This window comes from Lipotes vexillifer, unplaced genomic scaffold (assembly GCF_000442215.2).
Source record: "Lipotes vexillifer unplaced genomic scaffold, Lipotes_vexillifer_v1.1 scaffold753, whole genome shotgun sequence".
Lineage (NCBI taxonomy): Eukaryota > Metazoa > Chordata > Mammalia > Artiodactyla > Lipotidae > Lipotes > Lipotes vexillifer.
The window spans coordinates 1,006,678-1,025,252 of NW_006783618.1; the positions used below are offsets into that span (position 1 = coordinate 1,006,678).

Genomic DNA, 18,575 nt, shown 5'->3' on the forward strand with positions numbered 1-18,575 from the left:
CTGGCTTCTGTCCTTTGCCTGTTCGTCAGTGCCTTCGTTTAATTTGCGACGTCTCTTGCAGTTTATAAAGCTCTCACAGCCACTGTATCATTGGATATACAAAATAACTGTTGTTCATAAGGGACTAGTAGCCAGAATATAAAAAGAACTCTTAAAATTCAACAATGGAAAGACAAAAAATCCAATTTTAAAATGGCCAAAATAGCCATTTCTCTAAAGAAGATATACAAATGAATAATAAGCACATAAAAAGATGCTCAACATCTTTAATCCTTAGGGAACTGCAAATCAAAACCCTACTTCATACCCACTAGGATGGCTGTAATAATAAGTGTCGGTGAGAATGTGGAGAAATTAGAACCCTCATACACTTTTGGTGGGATCGTGAACTAGTACAGCTGCTTTGGGAAGCAGTTTGGCAGTTCCTCAAAAAGTTAAACATGGAGTTACCATGTGACCCAGGAATTCCACTCCTAGGTATATACCCAAGAGAATTAAAAGCATACATTCACACAGAGATTTGTACACTAATGTTCATACAAGCATTATTCATAATGGCCAAAAAATGGAAACATTCCAAGTGTCCATAACAAAATGTAGTATATCTACATAATGAACTATTAGTCACAGAAAGGAATAAAGTATTGATATATGATACAACATGGATGAACCTTGAAAATATTATGTTAAGTGAAAAATGCTGGTCACAGAAGACCACACTTTGTATGACTCCATTTATATGAAACATCTGGAGTAGACAAATCCATAGAGACAAGAAGTAGGGCTGCAAGGGACTGGGGGAGGGGAGAAATAGGGAATGAGTTTTGTTTTTTGGAGTGATGAAAATGTTCTGGAATTAGATAGAAATGGTGGTTACACAACCTTGTGAAATACTAAAAACCACTGAATTGTACACTTTAAAAGGGTGGCTTTTTAAGTTTTTTATGGTAAATTATATCTTTTTTTTCAAAAAAATGTGTAGGAAGCAGGGCAGTTACTGTGCTTATGTCCATTTTGTAAATGAAGAAAATGATGACAAGTTTAAGAAATGTACCAAAACTTCTAGTTCTATAATGGAAACAAGATTCAAATCTGGTCTTCTGATTGTATGGGTAGTCTTCCATGCCAAATGTCAGACTTTTCAGATTATAAGTGATTCAGCAGTTCTTCCCCACATTATTTTATGCCATGTTAGTGGCTTAACTGTTTATCCATTATTGCTGCAATAATGGATAAACAGCAATCTTTTATTGAGTGTATATTTTATGTCAGGTACTTTACACATATTATCTCTAATCCTTATACACAACAATTCAGATAAGGACACTGAGGATCAAAAAAGTTAAGCATTTGCCCAAATTCATACAGCCAGCAAGTGGTAGAGCCAGGATGCAAACTCAGCTCTTCTCATTATGTCACACTGCCTCTCTATATCTCCTGTGTACTCCTTAATGTTTGTTGAACACTTACAATGTACCAGGCATTACTTCAAATTCTTCACACAGATTATTTTACTTTTTTTTTTTTTTTTTTGGTTGCACAGGGTCTTACTTGCAGCATGCATGTGGGATCTAGTTCCCTGACCAGGGATTGAGCTGGGCCCCCTGCATTGGGAGCACAGAGTCTTATCCACTGCGCAACCAGGGAAGTTCCCCAGATTATTTTACTTAATCCTCACAAGAATTCTCTAAGTACCATTAATAACTCCCTTTTGCAGGTGGGGAAACCAAGGTACAGAGAGGAAAACCATTTTACCACAGGTGTCAGGGCTAGAAAGTAGCAAAGCCAGGATTCAAACAAAGGCTGCTCAACTTCACAACCTGTACCCTTGAGCACTGCATTACAGAATTCTCCCTCTTACTCATTTCAATTCCATTTCCAATGGCTTTCTAGTAGAATCTTTACAAAGCTCAAAAACTTTTAAACTTTACATGTCTGGAAGGATATATATCAAACCATATTGTTTATTTTTGTTATTAAAAACACATTTTTTAAAAATATGAACAGATTTTTTTTTTTTGCGGTACGCGGGCCTCTCACCGCTGTGGCCTCTACCATTGTGGAGCACAGGCTCTGGACGCGCAGGCTCAGCGGCCATGGCTCACGGGCCCAGCTGCTCTGCGGCATGTGGGATCTTCCCGGACCAGGGCACGAACCCGTGTCCCCTGCATCGGCAGGCGGACTCTCAACCACTGCGCCAACCAGGGAAGCCCCGAACAAATTATTTTTAAAATTTATTTTATTTAAGTATAGTTGACATACAGTGTTGTGTTAGTTTCTGGTGTACAAGAAAGTGATACAGTTATATATATATATATTCTTTTTCACATTCTTTTCTATTGTGGTTCATTACAAGATACTGAATATAGTTCCCTGTGCTGTAAGTAGGACCTTGTTGTTTCTTCATTCTATATATAATAGTTTGCATCTGCTAATTCCAAACTCCCAATCCATCCCTCCTCTACCCTCCTCCCCCTTGGCAACCACAAGTCTGTTCTCTATGTCTGTGAGTCTAAAAAAATGAACAAATTCTTAGTTTAAAAAAAACAAATTATTTTTAAAATTTATTTTATTTAAGTATAGTTGACATACAGTGTTGTGTTAGTTTCTGGTGTACAAGAAAGTGATACAGTTATATATATATATATTCTTTTTCACATTCTTTTCTATTGTGGTTCATTACAAGATACTGAATATAGTTCCCTGTGCTGTAAGTAGGACCTTGTTGTTTCTTCATTCTATATATAATAGTTTGCATCTGCTAATTCCAAACTCCCAATCCATCCCTCCTCTACCCTCCTCCCCCTTGGCAACCACAAGTCTGTTCTCTATGTCTGTGAGTCTAAAAAAATGAACAAATTCTTAGTTTAAAAAAGTAAAAATTCTGCCTGGAATTATTGCTTTATTATGGCAACTTCCAGGGGCCTTCAATATGGACCACCAAAGTTCAGCAAAGACCAACTGATACTGATTCTTTGGAAATATGAAATTAGCTGAATTAAACTGCAGAAGAAAAGCACCTCTGCAAGCATGCTTTGTGAGGAGTGCCTTAGAGGCAGTATGTCACAGTGGTTAAAAGCAGAGACTTGGGAATTAGACTGACCTGTGTGTGACTCCCATTTTCTGCACTTACTGCCTGGGTGACTTTAGGCAAGTTACTTTAACTCTCCTAAATCTCAATTACCTAATCTGTATATTGCAGTAACATCTATCTCATAAAGTTATGAAGTTAGATTACACATTAATAAATAAGATTATCTACTCTAAGTGCTCCTACATACTAAATGCTCAACAATACATATCCATTATTGTTAGCAATAACATGACAAAATATTTTTTAACGTTTTGCATTTCGCTTTTAAACAGAAGTGTCTCAGAAGAGGTGTCTCTGATTTCCCTTTTTAAAGCCAATTTTCGCTTTCCTCTGGCAGGTTCTCATGATCAAATTTCCAAAATTCTTTTGTTTCTCTCCCTCTGACTCCCCAAATTAACTATGTCTGTAGTTTTGAAATATTTGTTCCTTATATCTTCATTCATTCAATCCTTCATTCATCCACACAATGAGCATTTTGAAAGTGCCTGATTTATGCAAGGCACTGAGCTGTGAAAAGCTTAAAAACTAATTAGACACAGACCCTGCCCTAAAGAAGCCCACAGTCTTCTTTAGCAAATAAAAACGCAGGAGAGGGCTTCCCTGACGGCGCAGTGGTTGAGAGTCCGCCTGCCGATGCAGGGGACACGGTCCGGGAGGATCCCACATGCCCCGGAGCGGCTGGGCCCGTGAGCCATGGCCGCTGGGCATGCGCGTCCGGAGCCGGTGCTCCGCAACAGGAGAGGCCACAACAGTGAGAGGCCCGCGTACCGCAAAAAAAAAAACGCAGGAGAAGGAGGCAGCCACGTAGCACAGGGAGATCAGCTCGGTGCTTTGTGACCACCTAGAGGGGTGGGATAGGGAGGGTGGGAGGGAGACGCAAGAGTGAGGAGATATGGGGGATATATGTATATGTATAGCTGATTCACTTTGTTATACAGCAGAAATTAACACACCATTGTAAATCAGTTATACTCCAATAAAGATGTTTTTAAAAAATGCAGGAGAATGGGTTAAACCTGAATCTCAGATAATGAATAATTTGATAGTACTATAAGTTATGTCCCATGCAATGAGACACAGTGGAGGGGAAGGACTATAATGTAATATAAATACTATATAAGGTCGTACAAAGTGTCCTGGGAATTTAGCTAAACTTCCGAGTTTGCCTAAAGTCTGATTGGACTGACTTAGTAGGAATTGCATACCCAGTGCTCCTTGTCCTGGGGGAGACAGGCACGCCATATTTCCGGATTGGAAGGCTAACTCTTTGCGAACCGAAATTCATCCGTCAGCTTTGCCGCTCCCGGCCGCTAGATGCCGCCACAGACAAATTTATTGAAACTCTAGACAAACAGGATCCGAGCCCCTCTAGATCCTTCCTGGATCCTTCAATGCTGGAAGAGACTTAACGCGCGAGTGGAGAAGGTCTCACGAGAGTGAAAGAAAGTATCGCGATTTTTTCTTTCTTTTTCTCTGTCTTTTTTTTTTTTTTTTTTTTTTTTTTTTTTTTTTTTGGGCCGCGACTGACAACAGGCCGGTTGCTCCGAGAACAAGCCCTTGGCCTTCTTCCAAATAGAAGTGGCCTGACCTGAGATTGGAGTGAGACCCCAGCCCTAGGCTGGGGTTCTTTCCACATAGAGGAGACGGATTCAGAGGGGCTACAGGTAATTCGTACTCACCCTAGCAGAAAGAGAACTCTTTCTCCCTCCGTAGAGGAATAGAAAGGACTCCCCTTCCCTCTCCCCATCTCCCCTCCACCTCTTCCCATCTTCTTGACAACTGTTCTTTCCCTCCTTCCTTCACGCCATCACCAACCATCCTGCTTCCTTTACTCCCCAAGAAACTTAAGTGGGATCAGACATACAAGACGGGGGTGGTGTGGTGGGTGTGGGGGTGATGCTTTCGGTATTATTAGGTGGGACCAAGAGACTGGAGTTTACCCTGTCTTCGGGGAACGCCCCTCCCTCCCAGGTAACCCCAGAGACAGAACTCTTTCTAGAGCCTCTACGGCTTCCCCTGAGAAGCTCCGGCCGCCTTGCGAAACTGATCGAACCGGAGGAGACAGCCATTATCTACAGACAAATACTGTTTTGCCCTTGAGCGGGTATCTTACAGCTTTGGGGAGCTGCTTCAGAAGTTGGCTGTCGTTTCTCTTCACGATTCCCTCGTTCCTCAGCCAGCCTGCCAGCAGTTCCTAAATAAGGGCTGCAGCAGAATGACTTAACTGCTTGCCCTGGGGCCAAGAAGCCTTAAGGAAAGTTTGAATGGGGGGGGTATGGTGAAGGTTTCAGGTAAGACTGGTGTCTTGAGTAAGGAGGAGGAACCAATGTTGGTTTGCAGTCCACCTCCCCACAGAGTGCTTAATGTCCCATGATAGGAGCTCAGTAATCATATTTCCTTTTGCTTAGACCAAGACCGTTGAAAACCAGACATATGATGAGCGTCTAGAGATTAACGACCCTGAAGAGGTTGCGAGTATTTATGCTCCAACCACGAGACACAAAGGTAGTAAGAGAGGCATGAAGAGGAAAGAAAGTAATGGTTGTTTTTTGTTTTTCTCTTTGTTTTGTTTGTTTTGCAATTGTAAGTCAGTGGTTACTAAAAACCAAAATTTGTAAAAAAAAAAATGTCATCTCCAAATAAACCATGAGAATCAAAACTGCTGATCTCACGTGAATGACATGTAGCTTAGAATGACATGTAGCTTAGAACTTATAGTACTTTCTTAGAAACAGAAACAAAACAATTGTCTATTACCACATGGAGAATACATTTGACCCTGGTAGGTACCGCCTTGAGGGTTGCAGGATGGATTCATGATTGTTCCCAAGAATTTTCTGTTTTCTATTAGCAGATGTTGGCTTTCAGAGTCAAGTTACTTGCCATTGCTTCTGTTTTCCACATAGTTAAGCGGGGAGAAAACACAGCCACCCAGATTGCAGGATCTTCCATCAACCTAACCAGTGTTCCCCATCGCCATTTACTTCATGATACTATTCTGCCCACAGTCTGCCGGGGATTCATGTTTGTTTGTTTAATTTATCAAAACTCTTTTGCTCAGTTCTGAAGATGCTTCAGTTACCTGTCCTTAACCTGCAATTCCAATTGAAACCTCAACAGAATATTTTTAGAGGACTTGACACCATCATTTGTTCAACAGACATTCTTTGAATGCCTGTTATCTGTCAGCCTTATGCTTGGCACTAGGTATACAGTTTTTTGCTTGTTTCTTTGTTTTGGCCGCGCCACGTGGCTTGTGGGATTTGAGTTTCCCGACCAGGGATTGAACCCAGGTCTTCGGCAGGGAGAGCTCGGAGTCCTAACCCCTGGACCGCCAGGGAATTCCCAGGTATACAGTATTAAAAGAGACATTGACCCTGCCATCCTGATGCCTATAATTATGGGAGACAGATGCCAAATGAATAAAGAAACACAATTACAGATGGTTAAGTGCATTGATGGAAGCAAAGAGTTTGATGTTATGGAGAATACTGGTGAGGAGTGGGATCTACTTTTGATGGAGGGGTCAGGGAAGACCTAAGGAGGTGATGGTTGAAACTGAAAGGTGAGAAGGATTTAGACACAGGAAAAGTAGGCCAGGGCTTCCCTGGTGGCGCAGTGGTTGAGAGTCCGCCTGCCGATGCAGGGGACACGGGTTCGTGCACCGGTCCGGCAAGATCCCACGTGCCGCGGAGTGGCTGGGCCCGTGAGCCATGGCCGCTGAGCCTGCGTGTCCGGAGCCTGTGCTCCGCAACGGGAGAGGCCACAACAGTGAGAGGCCCGCGAACGAAAACAAAACAAAACAAAACAAAAAAGTAGGCCAGGAAGAGGGAGCAGCTAGTGAAATGTGAAAAGGCCCTGAGGCCAGAAAGAACTTGGGTTACTTTGAGGACTTGAAAGAGACCAGCATATGGTAGGAGAGAGTAACCTCAGAGGTAGTCAGGAGGTATAACAAGCAGGGCTTTAGAGGCCATACTGCTGTTATGCATGGCATGGATTGAAGGGTGCCAAGGTGAAAGCAAGGAGCCAGTTAGAAGGACTGTCGCCATGGCTGAGTTGAGGTGTGATAGTGGCTTGGACGTGGGGAGGAAGTTGAGAATAGAGAGAATTGGCAAATGTTAGAGGTATTGTTGTAGTAGAATCACTAAGACTTGCTGATGGATTGGATTTAGCTCTTGAGTTAGGAATCAAGGATGACATCCAGGGTTGTTTATTGTGGTAAACTTGCCTAATATAAAATTTACCATTTTAACCATTTCGAAGTGTACAATTCAGTAGCATTAAGTACATTCGTGTCGTTGCGTAAGTATCTCTACTATTTCCAGAACTTTTTCATCATCCTGAACAGTTATTATTAAACAGTAACTCTCCATTCCCCTCCCCTCCCCCCCGCCCCCCAGCTGCTGGTAACCTCTATTCTACCTTGCCTCTATGAATTTACCTATTGTAGGTACTGCATAAGCAGAATCATACAGTGTTTGTCCTTTCCTGTCTGGCTTATTTCATGTAGCTTAATGTTTTCAAGGTTCATTCATGCTGTAGCATGTGTTAGAATTTCCTTCCTTTTTATGGCTGAATAATATTCCATTGTTTGTATAACCACATTTTGTTTATCCGTTTGTCTGTCGATGGACACCTGGGTGGTTTCCACCTTTTGGCAGCTGTGAATATGCTGCTATGAACATTGGTGTACAAGTATCTGTTTGAGTCCCTGCTTTCAGTCTTTTGGTGTATGTATACCTAGACACTCAGGTGTTTTGTTTTTTTTAACCAGGTCATTGACCTACTTATTTTTTTGTTTTAAATTTTTAATTAATTTTTAATTTTTTAATGCCTGTCATACATATTTATTTATTGAAGTATAGTTGATTTACAATGTTGTGTTACTTTCAGATGTATCACACAGTAATTCAGTTATATTTATTTATTCATATATTCTTTTTCAGATTCTTTTCCCTTATAGGTTATTAGAAAATACTGAGTATAGTTCCCTGTGCTATATAGTAGGTCCTTGTTAGTTATCTGACACCCAGGTTTTTTGTTTTTGTTTTTGTTTTTTAATATTTATTTTTTTGTTTTGGCTGTGCTGGGTCTTAGTTGCAGCATGTGAACTTTTAGCTGCTGCATGCAGGCTTCTTAGTTGCAGCATGCGGGATCTAGTTCCCTGACCGGGCATTGAACTGGGGCCCTGTGTACTGGGAGCTCGGAGTCTTACCCACTGGACCACCAGGGGAGTCCCCTGACACCCAGGTTTTTGACTTGAGCACATTTTATAATCTTGCCAGCTGTGGACATTATAATTTGTTTTCAGTTTAGGCAATTTAAAAGGCAGAAAAATGGTGTTTAGTGGGCATTCATTTGACTTAGAAATCATTGAACATGTTTTCATGCCAGTTAATAATATCTTACATCTGGATATGCTTTTAATTGTTCAGAATATTTTATTGCTTTTATCTTATAGACACTGATTCAGATTCATATTTGTGACTACTATTTGCCAGGAACTAGGTCATTTCATTCCACATAAAATTGTTTTCAGTTGATCCTTACAACAATCCTGACTGAGAAATATTACTGACCCCATTTAGAAGTGGGAATACTGAGACTCAGAGAGGTTAAGTCATTTTGTCCACCTGATAGAGTTGTCCTATAAACCCAGTCTTCTGACTATAAATCCAGCACTCCTTTTGCTTTACTAATTACTAACCTCATTTCACCAATATGTAAACTAAGGGCAGATTTTATGCTATTTATGTAATGGCAGATAATCAGTTAGTATAATGTCTAACCTAATGCCTTAAGCATAGTAATACTTAGTAAGTATATCTCAAATTGAATTGACAGAGCCATGACTAGAATTCAGTTTCCTGTCTTTCAGCTAGATAGTCTTATAAACCCCGTTCCATAAAATGGTTAGAGCATAAAATATTATAAATGGAAAAGATCTGTCTTTGAAAATAAGTTTAACAATAACCTAGAGACTTCCCTGGTGGCAGAGTGGTTAAGACTCCACGCTCCCAATGCAGGGGGCCTGGGTTCGATCCCTGGTCAGGGAACTAGATCCCACATGCATGTCGCCACTAAGAGTTTGCATGCCACAACTAAGGAGCCCACCTGCCACAACTAAGACCCAGTGCAACCAAATAAATATTTTTTTTTAAAAAAACAGAACAATAACCTAAAGGGAAAACCTTTCTTCCAAGGACTTCGTCGTTCCGCCCATCTTCCTAACAAGACTATGGCTGACAACAGCAGTGATGAGTGCGAAGAGGAAAATAACAAGGTGCAGTATAACCCACAGCTTCTTGTGAAATTTCTGCTTTGAATTTTTAGTAGTTAATTTGAAATGACACTAGTTCAGTAGCAAACGTTTCTTAAATACTCACCTCCAGTGATTGGGTTCCTTTGAGCTCATGGAGGACAGTCACGAGCCAAGAGCATTAAGATTTTGACTCTCCTTCAGGAATAAAGCTTACTGTTATAGCTGATGTTTTGGGGAGAAATTTCATATAACACAGGGCAGTGTTTCACAAACTTTTCTAGTCATAATAATCAACTGGGGTACTTATTTAAAAAAAAAAAAACAGATAGGAAGTCCCTGGTGGTCCAGTGGTTAGAACTTTGTGGTTCCACTGCAGGGGGCATGGGTTCGATCCCCTGGTCAGGGAACTAAGATCTCACATGCCACGTGGCACGGCCAATAAATAAATAAATAATTTTTTAAATTTAGAAAAACATTTCCAGTCCCCACCCAGAACTGCCTAATCAGAATCTTGAAGGTAAAAGCCTGCAAATGTATATTTTGAGCAAGCACTCCAAGTAATTCTTATGATAAAGAAAGTTTGGAATGATTGATCGTGGCATTGGTTCACTGTCAACAGTTGTGATACTGCTAGTATTTTGTGAAAGAGACTTTAGTTTTGAAGTCTTAAGGCCCAGATGTCACTTTGGTATTATTCTGTGAACCAAGAGAATCACCGTTTCTGAAAGTGAGATGAGAAGACGCCTTAAATTTGCACATGTGCACTAACAGCCCTGGTGTTTAGGCTTAGCACATGGTCCAATGGTTATGTTTTAACCGTCCTCCAAGAACAGGTGTTTTGAAAACTCAGGTGAAGGAGAATATTTGAAGTAATGCAGAAAGCTGTAGCAACAGAGACAGATTTCATAGAAAGTCTAAAAGGTAATGTTTTAAGATAGCCCCACTTTGTGACTAGTGTGCTGTTTGACATCTTACCTACAAAGTAATTTTTTGGCATCTTGTCTGTGGTATATAAAGTCTTCTCCCATAGGTCAAAGATTTTGCAAAGCACTACTTTGAAGAAGCAGACAAAAGAAAAGTGAACAATTTTCCTAAATTGACCTCCTAATTTTGTATATTCACCCTAAATTTTTCTAGTTTTCATCATGATGTAGTCAATATTCAAGGCTCATTTATCTTTCCAATTTAATATGCACCCAGAATCAGCAGATAGGATCCATTTTTGAATAATCTTTGAGCTGATGATATTCTTAAAAATCTCCCCTTGCCAGACTGCTTCCCATGTGACCAAGAATAATTTGGGCAGATTTTGAATTAGGAAAGAACACTGTGGGAGATTCTTACCAATTGTATACCAATAAGGCATGTTCTGCAACTGTGTCATCAGTCTCACATGTTACAGATTAGTTAAAATATATTTTTATCTATGTATAATAACTCTGTGTTATGCTTAGAGGAGAATGTAACCCAAAGAAGTTTTTGATGTCCTGTAATGTGTCACAGTTTTATATGTCAGTAGCTGCTTTAATGTAAAAGAAATGTTAAATAATTTTAAAAACTAGAACCAATCATCTCTTAACCTCAGTGTAAGCCATATGGCATATGGAAACCAAGCTTGAAAAACCTATTTTTAAAGGGGACCAATTGGCCACCCTTTAGGTCCTAAGTGAGGGCATGCCACAGGCTCCAGGCCCTAGAGTCAAAGACATGGACCCTGTCCCAACTTCTGCGGCAAGCCCAAGCACCACCTTATCCCTTTTCGTCAGCTTGAGGGTGGGGTGGTGCATCTAGAACCAGAAGCCCAGAAAGGTAGGTCGTAATGTCAAGGACAGAAGAGTTTCTTGAGATATAATGTACAGTCATTGCATTTAACTTACGGGGGAAGGGAGGGGAACCATGCATAGGTCAGATACCCATTGAATGGAAAGGGAAAACCCACAGTCTCCAGAACTGCTGGTCAGAATCCAGGCCCGGGGTTGATTATGAACTTTCTTCTTTTGATAGTTACAAGCAGCTTACCCTGGTCAGTCTTGCAAATTAAATACTAGATTTCCTCCCTGTGATCTCTGTGAGTATTAAGATTCCCTCAAGTGCGTCTTCCCTACTTCATCTTCCCCCATTTCTTCCCAAAATAACTACTATATTTAGAGTTGCTTTCTTCTTCAGAAGTCCCTCAGTTTTAGAGTTGAAGCTGACTGGATAAAGTTTATGCAGAGTTCTCAGAATCTCCTAAGTAATAGGTAAAAGAGATATGTATTGGATAAAGCTTATACCCAAGCCTCGAGCAGAGAAAGAGACCATGGTTATAGAAAGTGGGGACTCAGTTAGTAGCTAAGGAGGAGCAGAAGGTTCTCGAGGCCCTTCTGGGGAGTGCTTCCTTCTCTTTCCAGTGAATTGGTGTCAGGCGGGAGGGTTCTGGTTCGAGCACTAGGAGAGAACTGGGTAAAGGTACACTAAATTTCCCCTTACGTGGACCTTTCTATCTCCTGCCCTATCTCAGAAAAAGAAGACCTCGCAGCCCACTCCTCAGCGGGGCTTTAGTGAAAACGATGATGATGACGACGATGATGACTCATCTGAAACTGATTCTGATGATGACGATGATGATGATGAAGAGCACGGGGCCCCTCTGGAAGGGTGAGAAAACCCCCTTGCCAAGGAGGAAAACGCCTCCTTCAAAACACTGGACAGGAGGACGTCAGTGAGAAGTGAAATTCCAGCAGCTCTTTGAATCTCCTCTATTTAGGATTATCAGATGATCAGAAACCCAGTGTAATGAGTTTTCCTTCTTTTTTGGCTCTACTGCCCGAATCCTGTGATGTCACTTGCACTATCGGAAACACTTGTGGGCTCAGGGATTTCATGAGGATTTGCTGAGTCAGTTTAACTGATGGTCTCTGACTTCAAGGAGTTCACATTCTAGGGAAGAGAAGATAAACTTATACACATACCAAAGCATTTCTATTTAGCAAGGAAAACATACATGCACAGGAACATTTCTGTTTTAGGCTCGGACCCTTTTAGGACGGGTAGAGAATAGGTGCATCCGGAACCCTGTATTGAGGCAAAATGTTCCTGCATGATGCTTCAGTAAAAATTCTCCTCACCATATTCCAGCTCTGGTGCTAGATTAATCATGACCCACCCCTGTAGGTTTTAATCAAAGTAGATTCTAAAGCCCATTCATTTAAAATATAATTAGGGCTTCCCTGGTGGCACGGTGGTTGAGAGTCCGCCTGCCGATGCAGGGGACATGCCCCGGTCCGGGAAGATCCCACATGCCGCAGAGCGGCTGGGCCTGTGAGCCATGGCCACTGAGCCTGCGCGTCCGGAGCCTGTGCTCCGCGGCAGGGGAGGCCACAGCAGTGAGAGGCCCACGTACCGCAAAATAAATTAATTAATTAAAAAAAAATACAATTAACTGGTGTAGCCAATCAGTAGAATTCTTTCTAGCCAATAAAAAGTATGAGGCAGCACTCTATGCAGCGTAAAGAACAATCTCCAAGGGACACTGTTACATTTTAAAAAGGTATAGAAGTCTTTATGCTGTGCTACCATGTGTATAAAACAAATGTTCCATAAGCTATCTCTAGGCTACCCTAGGACCTAATAATACTGATTACTCTTGGGAGGGGAACTTGGTGGCAAGGGCACAGGGTTGGAAGGGGACATAACTTTCCAATGAATACATGTTGTACCTTTTATTTCCTGTCATGTGCATGCGTACTTTATTCAACAAAGTAGTTTAATAAAAATAAAAAGTTACCTTTGAATTAACCACCTGAAGGCAGACACTAAGTAAATTAGGCAAATGTTTAATACCAGACTGACTTCTCCTGCTTCCCAGTTCACTTCATGAGTCTGCTTCCATGAATTATAATCTGGGGAAATATAAACTATTTAGTTTTTTTGTTAAGCAGCTCTTCCCGGAAGAACCTTAAATAACTTTCCTAGTCACTTACATACTTCGTCAATTCATTACATTTTACTTAATTATAGTCATTAATATGTACTCTACTACTTTTTTACTGTATACATTTCATGTATTAATACAAGTATTTTTAATAACTGTGGTATTCATCTTGACGTATCTAACCATCTCTCAAGTGTTGGACATTTTGTTTCTAATTTTTTACTTTTATAAATAACACTGAAAAACATCTTTGTAAAAATTCCTTTTTTTCTTGGGGTAAACCATTTTCATGTCAGAAATTAAGATCTCATTCCATCTTTTCTCTTCATCCCCTTCATTCAAAAAAAAAGGGAAAACAAATTTCTGGAACATTCTAAATTTTTTTTAAATTATGTTTTGGATTTTCTGTAGCTGTGTTCTTCTTCATTGTCAGAGATAGCTGAGAGCTAATTATAATCACTTTTAAAGTTACCTTGCAAGCTGCTGAGAAAAGGCAGATGTGGGTGGAGCAGAAACTAGGTCCAGAGTCACATGCCCTGTGGCCAGAGTAACACCCGGGCTGAACCAGGGCCCAGCAACCCCTGCTCTTCTCTGGCTACCTTGAACCACATTTTCCTTTCCCCAGTGCCTACGATCCTGCAGATTATGAGCATTTGCCAGTTTCTGCTGAGATTAAGGAACTCTTCCAGTACATCAGTAGGTGAGTACCAGGCCCTCCCACCCAGCCCTGCCTTGCCCTTTCCTTCCTCTAGTCTGAAACATGGCCATTCCCCTTAGGTTTTTTCAGCCTGAATAATCAAGTAAGTTTCTCTGACAGTCTCCACCTTCCCGTGGCAATGTCTCCTAGGTATACACCTCAGTTGATTGACCTGGACCACAAACTGAAACCTTTCATTCCTGATTTTATCCCAGCTGTCGGGGATATTGATGCATTCTTAAAGGTACAGTCAGAACATCCTAAAACTGACTCCTTAGGTGTTTCTTCTGACCTCTCTATCACTCTAACAGTTCCACTATACTTTCCCTGACTAGCAATAGCTACCTTAATGTATATTCTTCATTTCACTGGAGTTCTTAACTTGCTCTCAACTCCAAATTGTACTCATTGCTATTAGGTAATAATTGATTATCTCACTAGGTGTTAATAATTTGTCATGTATCTGCCTCCTAGTTATCCATGACTTAGCCTTATATTTAAGGTCCTATAGATCATGTATTTTTTTCTAGGTAGTACTTTAGTACAGCATGATATACAGGCATGCTTTTTAATACTAGAAATAATGATGAACCAGAAGAGTTCTTCCCCTTCAGCTTATTGGAAGCAAGTGTACCTTTTTATATCCCTCCCACGTTTTGTTTCTCTGCTTTCTTACCTTTCTCCTAACCAGGTTCCACGTCCTGATGGAAAGCCTGACAGCCTTGGCCTACTGGTATTGGATGAGCCTTCTACAAAGCAGTCGGACCCTACAGTGCTCTCACTTTGGTTAACAGAGAATTCCAAACAGCACAACGTCACAGTAAGATACTAGCCTAGCACAGGCCCCAGCTCCAGGGGGCCGAGAGTAGAAGCCTTGATAGTATTTGAACAGTTGACTTACTGCCTATTGAAAGGGATGGCTATGGTTTCAACCAGCCCTATTTTTTTCAGTAACAGTTGTATTAAGATATAATTTACCTACCATGAAATTCACCCTTTTAAATTGTACAATTCAGTGACTTTTAGTATATTCACAGAGCTGTACAACCATCACCACTATTTAAGAACATTTTCATTATTCCAAAAGAAACCCCTTGGGAATTCTCTGGTGGTCCAGTGGTTAGGACTCGGCACTTTCACAGTGGTGAGCCTGGGTTCAATCCCTGGTGGGGGAACTAAGATCCCACAAGCTGTGAGGCGGGGCCAAAAACCAAACCAAAACAAAAAGAAACCCCATACCCATTAGTAGTCACTCCTCTCCTCATTTCCCCTGCTCTTAAACCCTGGTCACTACTTCATTCCCTTTTTTATGGCTGAATAATATTCCAGTGTATGGACATACCATATTTTGTCTATCCATTTACCAGTTGTTTCCATTTCTATTAATTCTGCATCTATGAACGTATACAAGTTGTTGCATGCACATATATTGTTATCTTGTGTATACAGGTAGGAGTGGGATTACTGAGCCATATGGAAACAAACAGTTTAATATTTTGAGGAACTGCTGAACTGTTTTCCAGAGTGGCTGAATCATTTTACAATCCCACCAGCGATCAATTAGAGTTCCAATTTTTCCACATCCTCACCAACACTTGGTATTGTCTGTCTTTTTTATTCTAGCCATCCTAGTAGGTGTGAAATGGTATCTTATTGTGGTCATTCATGTCCTATTGACCTGCCCCCTTCCCCTGGCTCCAGAAGATTTTATCAGGGTTTCCTATAATCTTCATTTGGCTCCTGGCAGGCTTCCCTTTTCAGCAGTTACCTTGAATACGAAATAGCAGCATACGATGAGCCACTCTGTAAAAACAAGAGTAAAAACATCCTTCAGGGGCTTCCCTGGTGGCGCAGTGGTTAAGAATCTGCCTGCCAATGCAGGGGACACGGGCTCAAGCCCTGGTCCGGGAAGATCCCAGGTGCCGCGGAGCAACTAAGCCCGTGTGCCACAACTACTGAGCCTGCCCTCTAGAGCATGTGAGCCACAACTGCTGAGCCCGTGTGCCACAACTACTAAAGCCTGCGTGCCTAGAGCCCATGCTCTGCAACAAGAGAAGCCAACGCAATGAGAAACCTGTGCACCGCAACAAAAGAGTAGCCTCCACTTGCCGCAACTAGAGAAAGCCCACGCACAGCAACAAAGACCCAACACAGCCAAAAATAAATAAATAAATTTATTTTTTAAAAAATTCTAGAAAAACAAACAAAAGGACATCCTTCAGTGCCATCAGCCAGGCTTCCCCCTTATTTTTCTAGCAACATATGAAAGTAAAGAGCCTGGAAGATGCAGAAAAGAATCCCAAAGCCATTGACACATGGATTGAGAGCATCTCTGAATTACACCGCTCCAAGCCCCCTGCGACTGTGCACTACACCAGGTAAGAAATAGTACATTCTTTACTGTAGTAACCCATGGTAACCTTCACCACCTATGAAGCCATTGCTTCTGAGAAGGGGGTCCCAAGGCTGGGACATGTTTGAGATATATCAGCCTGAGGATCTATGGATCCTGGCTGCTACTGGCTATGAGTGCAGACATAAAGATTATGATTTATCTGGTATTATTACTTAGCCAGCTTCTCCAGACCCCAGGTCGTGGGTAAGTTTGGCCCACCCAGTCTATGTTCTCCTGAAATCCTAATGTGCCAGACTGAGAATCTCCCTTCAGTCTAGAATATCCTGATGCAGAGATTGCTGATACCGGCTCATGTTTTCTATTCACGTTTACCTCTGTACTTGTAGGCCTATGCCTGATATTGACATGCTGATGCAGGAATGGTCTCCAGAGTTTGAAGAGCTTTTGGGAAAGGTGAGTGGAAGGTAGCAGGAGCTAAGAAAGTGTGGCATTCATTCTAGGGCCCAGTGTTTTCTCTCTTCTTGTATTACTGTTATCATTAACTTTTAAATTGAAGTATAATACAAAATCAGAAACATACACATAAGTGTTGGTTAACTTTCACCAACTGAACACCTCTGTGTAACCAACACATCAGATCAAAAAAACAGAACATCTCTGGCATCCTGGAAGCCCCCTCAGGCTTCCACCTCCCAACGTAACTATTTTCCTGACTTCTAATAGCACAGATTAGGTTTGCCTGTTTTTTTTTGTTTTTGTTTTTGTTTGTTTTTTGGCCATGCCACATGGCTTGCGGGATCTCAGTTCCCCGACCAGGGATTGAACCTGGCATCAGTGAAAGCCTGGAATCCTAACCACTAGGCCACCAGGGAACTCCCTAGGTTTGCCAGTTTTGTATTTTATCTAAATATAATCACGTTCCTTTGTGTCTTATTTGCTCATCTATATTGTTCATCCATATGGAGAGTCATCCATATTGTTCGTACATCATGGTTATATATTTGTTCTCACAACTGTATGGTATTACATTGTTTAAATATATCCATTCTATGAAAGCCATTTGGGTAGTTTCCAGTGTGGGGATATTACAAATTACTCCGTAATATTACTGTCCTATTACTATGAGTACATACCTTTTGATGAACATATGTACTTTTTGTATTATCACTTTAGACTCCACCTTTTCCACAGAGGTGTATATTGCTATTCTAAGAAGCTGAAGTCCTATTCATAATGATCCTAAATTTTTAAAAAGTGCCCAGGAATATATTTAATAAGAAATTGTCAAGACTTTTTTGAAAACCAATTATAAAACTTTAGTGAAGGGAAGACACAAGCTCTGAATGAATGAGGAGTCAAGCCATGTTCCTGGAAGGGAGGGGTCAATCGCTCAGCACTGTCAGTCCTCCCCAGTTCACCGTGGAAATGGAAGGCCGTTTCAATTAGGATTTTAACTGCATTGTTTTAGAAATTGAAAATTCGGTAACAAAGTTTATCTGAGAGAATCAATTTTTAAGACTAATCATGAAAATTTTAGGGAAAGGAGGATTTGCCCTGTCAGACATTAGAAACACATTATAAAGCTGTAGTAAATAAAACAATAATGTACTGGTTAGGAATAGAAATAGATCAGCAGCACATAACAATCCAGAAACAAACCCATGTAAATGTAGAAATTTGTTGTATAAGAAAGACGGTTATTTTAAATGATTAGAGGGACTTCCCTGGTGGTCCAGTGGTTAAGATTCCGCACTTCCAATGCAGGGGGCGTGGGTTCGATCCCTGGTCGGGGAACTAAGATCCCACATGCTGTGTGGCCAAAAGAAAAAAAAAAACAAACTAGTTGGGAATTAAATGATTAGAGATAGGATGGGTTGTGATGAGATGATTGACCAGCCATTTGAGAAAAATTAAATAGATCTAAGCCTCAACCATATGCATACAGGAATTCCAAATGAATTAAACAGTTAAAACAAAAAACTATACAGGACTTGCCTGGCGGTCCAGTGGTTAAGACTCCACGCTCTCAAAGCAGGGGACATGGGTTCGAGCCCTGATCGTGGAACTAAGATCCCGCATGCCACGTGGTGCAGCTAAGAAGAAAAAAAGTTACTTACATATATATGTGACAACATTACTGTCCAAGCAAAAAGCTCTTACATATCAAGAAAAGAAAACTGAGCAAAGATGATAAGAGGTCCTTCCTGGCCATGGTGTTTAAAATTGCTTCACCACGTTCCCCAAGCTCTTTCC

General features: G+C 41.0%; 1 protein-coding gene across 1 annotated transcript in view; it reads left to right on the forward strand.

Annotated features, from left to right (window-relative positions):
* The first annotated feature begins 9,332 nt into the window (after window positions 1–9,332).
* IFT46 (intraflagellar transport 46) overlaps window positions 9,333–18,575 on the forward strand; it is an 11,377-nt gene continuing 2,134 nt past the window's right edge. The window contains 8 exon segments of the mRNA XM_007456309.1: window positions 9,333–9,377; window positions 11,016–11,165; window positions 11,857–11,993; window positions 13,895–13,969; window positions 14,117–14,210; window positions 14,658–14,786; window positions 16,223–16,344; window positions 16,709–16,775. Coding sequence (XP_007456371.1) covers window positions 9,333–9,377; window positions 11,016–11,165; window positions 11,857–11,993; window positions 13,895–13,969; window positions 14,117–14,210; window positions 14,658–14,786; window positions 16,223–16,344; window positions 16,709–16,775 — 819 coding nt within the window.